At 44.8% G+C, this 5,248-nt stretch overlaps 1 protein-coding gene across 1 annotated transcript in view; it reads right to left on the reverse strand.

The window, feature by feature from the left end:
• hdac6 (histone deacetylase 6) overlaps nucleotides 1–4,857 on the reverse strand; it is a 15,411-nt gene extending 10,554 nt beyond the window's left edge. Inside the window, 9 exon segments of the mRNA XM_015398074.1 lie at nucleotides 182–327; nucleotides 412–509; nucleotides 1,502–1,598; nucleotides 1,680–1,720; nucleotides 1,793–1,877; nucleotides 1,981–2,066; nucleotides 2,150–2,308; nucleotides 4,150–4,226; nucleotides 4,722–4,857. Of these exon segments, the coding sequence (XP_015253560.1) occupies nucleotides 182–327; nucleotides 412–509; nucleotides 1,502–1,598; nucleotides 1,680–1,720; nucleotides 1,793–1,877; nucleotides 1,981–2,066; nucleotides 2,150–2,308; nucleotides 4,150–4,215 (778 nt within the window). The 5' untranslated portion in view covers nucleotides 4,216–4,226; nucleotides 4,722–4,857.
• Nucleotides 4,858–5,248: the final 391 nt, after the last annotated feature.

A 5,248-nucleotide genomic window follows, 5' to 3' on the forward strand; every position in this document is an offset into this window, starting at 1 on the left:
CATCCCACACATTACAACACAGATAAACCTCATGAAGACGTTTTGAGAATAAGAGCATCACTTGAAGAGTTTCAGAATAAGAGCATGCGCATCTTCAGCCGTTTTGTTTTTGTAAAGGTTCAGTATGGTTCTGTTTGGGTCGGTAAACTCTCTCCTAAAGTCCATTACATTCTCAAATCATCCAGCAGGAGGCGCTGCTGCTAAGTGTGAGTGCAGGCCTACCTGCTGACAGAGTGGCGTCTCTGGGCGTATCGGGCTGCGATCGCCACGCTGTTGAACACACAGAACCCGTTGGGCTGGTCTGCCTGAGCGTGGTGACCTGGAGGTCTGACAGCAGCAGGAGGAGAAGAAGAAGAGACGTCAGGTCTGTGTTCTGGGTCGGGAGACGGGAACAGGTGCTGCTAGCCTTACCTGATGACAGCGAATCCATTCCTGAGTTCAGAGGTCAGAACCCGGTCCACCAGCTGCAGGACCGACCCAACCGCTGTCGCGCACACCTGGAACGACTCCTGAAACAAAGACACACCTTCTGATCCTTTAGGAGCTCCGTCAGTCTGCAGGTCAAACAGCAGCCATGTTTCTGATAGTTACCATGGTGACAGAGACAGGCAACATATGGTTACCACGGTGACAGGGAAGGGTGAAATATGGTCGCCACAGTAACTGAGACAATTAAGGTTACCACGGTGACAGGGATAGGCAAAATATGGTTACCATGGTGACAGTGCTGGCAAAAAAGGTTTCCATGGTGACAGGGAAGGGTGAAATATGGTTCCCATGGTGACAGAGAGGGGTGAAATATGGTCACCACAGTAAATGAGACAATTAAGGTTACCATGGTGACAGGGATAGGCAAAATATGGTTACCATGGTGACAGTGCTGGCAAAAAAGGTTTCCATGGTGACAGGGAAGGGTGAAATATGGTTACAATGGTGACAGAGAGGGGTGAAATAATGTTACCATGGTGACAGAGAGGGGTGAAATAATGTTACCATGGTGACAGAGAGGGGTGAAATATGGTCACCACAGTAACTGAGACAATTAAGGTTACCACGGTGACAGTGCTGGTAAAATATGGTTACCATGGTGACAGAGAGGGGTGAAATATGGTTACCATGGTGACAGAGAGGGGTGAAATATTGTTACCATAGTAGCTGAGACAATTAAGGTTACCATGGTGACAAACAGCTAAACCTGAGGTTGTGATGGTGACCGTTACCTTGCAGACGTTCCCACCTCAGACATGAAGGAAGAAATATTAATGGCCTCACTTTGATGGTAAAACATGTTTCTGTGTGTTTTGGTATCAGAGCGAGGTCCTTTTTCTGGTCCTCTCTTCCTTCTTGCAGGCAGGTTTTAGTGTGAAATGATTTTAGGTTCAGGTTTGGGGATATTTTCAGGTTCAGGGCTTCGCAAAGGGTTAAAAATGACTGTAACTGAATGAATCTAAAGACACGGTCCTCACTAGGTATAGAAAGATGGGGATGTGTGTGTTCCTACCGGATGGAGGTAGACTGAGTCGTATCTTTCAGACAGACTCTGCAGCTCAGCCTGGGTCATCTTCTGAGTCTCCTTCATGGCGTCTACGTAGGGTTTCCTGCCGTCACCCAAAGATCATCAGCATCATGTAAACGCAAACAGGAAGTCAAACTACCTGCGCTCTGATTGGAGGACTCACGTGTGAGCTAGCAGCAGCTCGTCCTCTGTAGCTTCTCTGGGCTGAAACAAGAAGACAGTGAGGTTAGTGGTTCTGGTTCAGCAGATGTTCCGGTCCCTCAGATCCAGACTGACCTCCACGCTGACGCAGACATCCAACAGCTCCTGCCTCTGCAGCTCCGACATGATGGACGTCACTCTGCTGGGACTCTCTACATGGCTGGAAAATAACAACCAATCAGACAATCGCTGGGATGATCAGAGCCATAAATCCCTGATTGAAACGAAGTGGAGCTGAGCAGAACGTCAGCAGCTGAAGCTACCTTAGATCCCACAGGTTCTGATGATGCGTGAAGATCTGTGAGTAAACCAGACCGGTCCCGCTGGCTGCAGACCTGCTGGACAGATCCTGGAATCACACACAGAGATCAGCTCCCAGCATGAAGACCCCCCCCACCACCAGGCGTTCACATCAACCCCACGAAGTCTCACCAGCGTCTTCAGCCTGCCGCTCAGCTCCTCCTCTCTGCTCCTCTCCATCCTTCCTCTCCTCTTGGCCTCCTGCAGGCTGTTTCCTCCTCTCTGCTTCTCGGCGTCGGCCTGAGGAGTCGCAGGTAAACACAGCTGAGCTCCAGCCTCACCTGCAGCGGACTGAGCAGCAGCTGCAGCTCCTTAGCTGTGGTGGATCATTAACTGGGAGGTTCTCTGCGTTCAGATTAATCTCTGACCCCGGGTCAAACTTTAACCTCACACCTGTTTAACACGCCGTGAGGACGACCTCATGTGACCTCTCTGTGTGGCGTTTACATGTCTACAGACACACCCTGCTCAAAGTCCACCAGAACCAGGACTACAGAACCTGTTCTAACCAGATCCACAACCAGCGGTCTGACTTCTGAACAAACAGTAAAACTAGTGATGAGTTGAGATGAGCCGAGGCTTCGAGGCGTGTCGAGTAATGGAGGGGGGCGTTTCCACGAAACGCATGTCGAGGCGTGATTCATTTAGGGGAGGGGCCGAAATTCATGAGGCCTCGCTAGCGTGAAACCACGTGACCGCTTCGCAAAGTGGTTCGGGAGGCGCAGGAATTTTGACAGGCATCTAAACAGCCTCAGTGTTCAGTCAAGATGTGGGAGATTGGAGGAGAGCTGCTGTCAGCGGGATAGATTCTAAGAATAGATTGGTTGTTTTTCCAACCAATCTAGTTGGTTAAAACTAGTTTGGTTAGAATAAACACTGTTATGATCAAAATCTGAGCAAACCACCGGAAAAATTCAGTGTTAACATGTTACTATTAACTACTATTTTCTTCCCTAATACGGTTATTTATATAGGCGGCGTCATCTGTAAGAGGCAGGCTCTCACTCTAGAGGTTGACGGTTCAATACCTGTCTTTGACTTTTGAAAGTTGCGATTAAACTTAATTATTTTGGCTGATGGGACTAATTTGCATTGTTTTGCCTGAGTAAAAATATAGATTGGATAAATTAGGTCGGTTTAGCCAAAAGATTGGTTGAACACAACTTCCAACCTGATTAAAAACAAAAAAAAAAACGTGGAAGCTCTGTCTTGTTTGAATATTAACGATTAACACCTTTAATTTAGCTCATCATTGCCAAATTTGAGCAAACACTTTCACTGATTGAGTTTATTTCACTAAAATGGCAGAAAAACTGAACCTTAAATGATTGTTCTAAGAAATTTTACACTTAAAAAATTACAAAAGGTTTTATTATAAACAACAACCATTAACAATTTCAAAGGAACCTAAAAGGGGAAAAAAACTCATAGATTTTATTACAAACTGTAGTTCTGCTGTCCACCAGCAGGTGGTGACATGTTCACATGAAGCCTCATGAACTGTGGGGATCGTTGAAGCAATTTGGCCAAACGGTTCAATGAGGCTTCATCTCACCATCACTAAGTAAAACTAAACCAGAACCAGAACCAGAACCAGAACCAGAACCAAAGCATCACAGTTTAGTTCTTCAACGAAAAGTTTATTAAAGACAAAACCAGAACCTGGAAGATCTGCTGCTTCCTGCTGCTGGTTACTATCTGCTTCAGGATAGTTATGGTTATAGTTAGTTAGGTTCTGGTTGGTTGTGTTCTGGTTATCTCCTGGAAATGTTTGGTTATGTTATTGTTATGATTGGTTGTGTTGTAATCAGTTAGCGTTTGGAAAAGTTAGCTATCTTCTGGATATGATTAGCTTTGCTCCATTTAAGGTTGGTTATGTTCTGGTTATGGTTAATTATACTGTGATTATGTTTAGTTATGTTCTGGATATGACTAGTTATGTTCTGTTTATGGTTGATTATGTTCTGGTTGTTTGTAATCTGATTATGTTTAATTATATTCTGGTTATGGTTAGTTCTATTGTGGGTAGTTATGATGGTTATCTGGGTTAGGGAAGGGAAACTGTTAAAAATGACTGGAAAATCAATGCATGGTCCTCACTACATATAGAAAGATTAGAGTGTGTGTGTTACCTGTGGCAACAGGCGAGGAGACCTTCTGGATGGTTTGATTCCGGGAGGATCTGATCCAGCTGACATCGCTGATCCACCTGAAGCAGAACAAAACCACCAAGACATTCAGGGACTGAGTTCTGGTTCTGGACCAGGGTCTGGCTGCCTCTGCTGGATCAGAACCAGCTGTGGATCATCAGACCCATTCATTTCACAGGAATGGAGCAGAACCTCAGAGGAACATCAGACTCCATGCTGGAAGGAACCAGAACCAGTTCAGATAAAAGACCAGAACCAGAAGGTCCGATCATCTCATCTCTGCACAGAACCAGAACCCAGATTAAACTACAGCTCCGGAACCAGAACAGCCGCTGTCACACATGGAGGTTCTGTTTCTGTCACTAAGCAGAACCACCGGAACCAGGTTTGGATCTGAAAATGTTTTTAGATGTTCTGGAATGTTCTGGAAGCTGTTAGCAAAAACACGACAAAGATCATTCTGTGGGTTCTGACTCCGGTTCTGTTCGTTTGATCCAACTGGACCTGTTTACACTGCATACATATAGAACCAGAACCGGAACTGACTGGTTTACCTGCTTTAGCTTCTTCTGGGACAAAAAAAACAACTCAGAACTTTTTGCAGGTTTCCAATTCCTGAAAACATCTAAATACCGAATCCATGGAGTCCCTCCCCGGTTCTGTTTGTTTGAGCGCCAATGAACACTGTCATTGGCGCGTTTAGATGACGTAACACGGCAAAAGACGTCGTGTTTCCGTTATTGGCTGCTGTTGAGCTAAACGATACGTCACTTCAGTCGCCATCTTGGACAGGGAAGCCGCCTGTAAACACAGACGGTTCCGGCTAAAAGGATAAAAGTTTAATAGAATAAAATAGAAAATCCCTTTATTGTCCCACAATGGGGAAATTCTGTTGTTTACAGAAGTAAAGATTATAGTAGATTATAGAAAAAAATTATAAGAATAACATAATAGTGAAGAGTTAAAATATATTAAATACTGTACTGTTAACTATTTTGACAATATAAAAACTGTGCACCTGGAGAATAAATAACCAATATGCAGCTATGGACATTTTTGCAGTAATGGATATTTGAAAACA

Source organism: Cyprinodon variegatus, unplaced genomic scaffold (assembly GCF_000732505.1).
Source record: "Cyprinodon variegatus isolate N-32 unplaced genomic scaffold, C_variegatus-1.0 Scaffold28, whole genome shotgun sequence".
Taxonomy (NCBI): domain Eukaryota; kingdom Metazoa; phylum Chordata; class Actinopteri; order Cyprinodontiformes; family Cyprinodontidae; genus Cyprinodon; species Cyprinodon variegatus.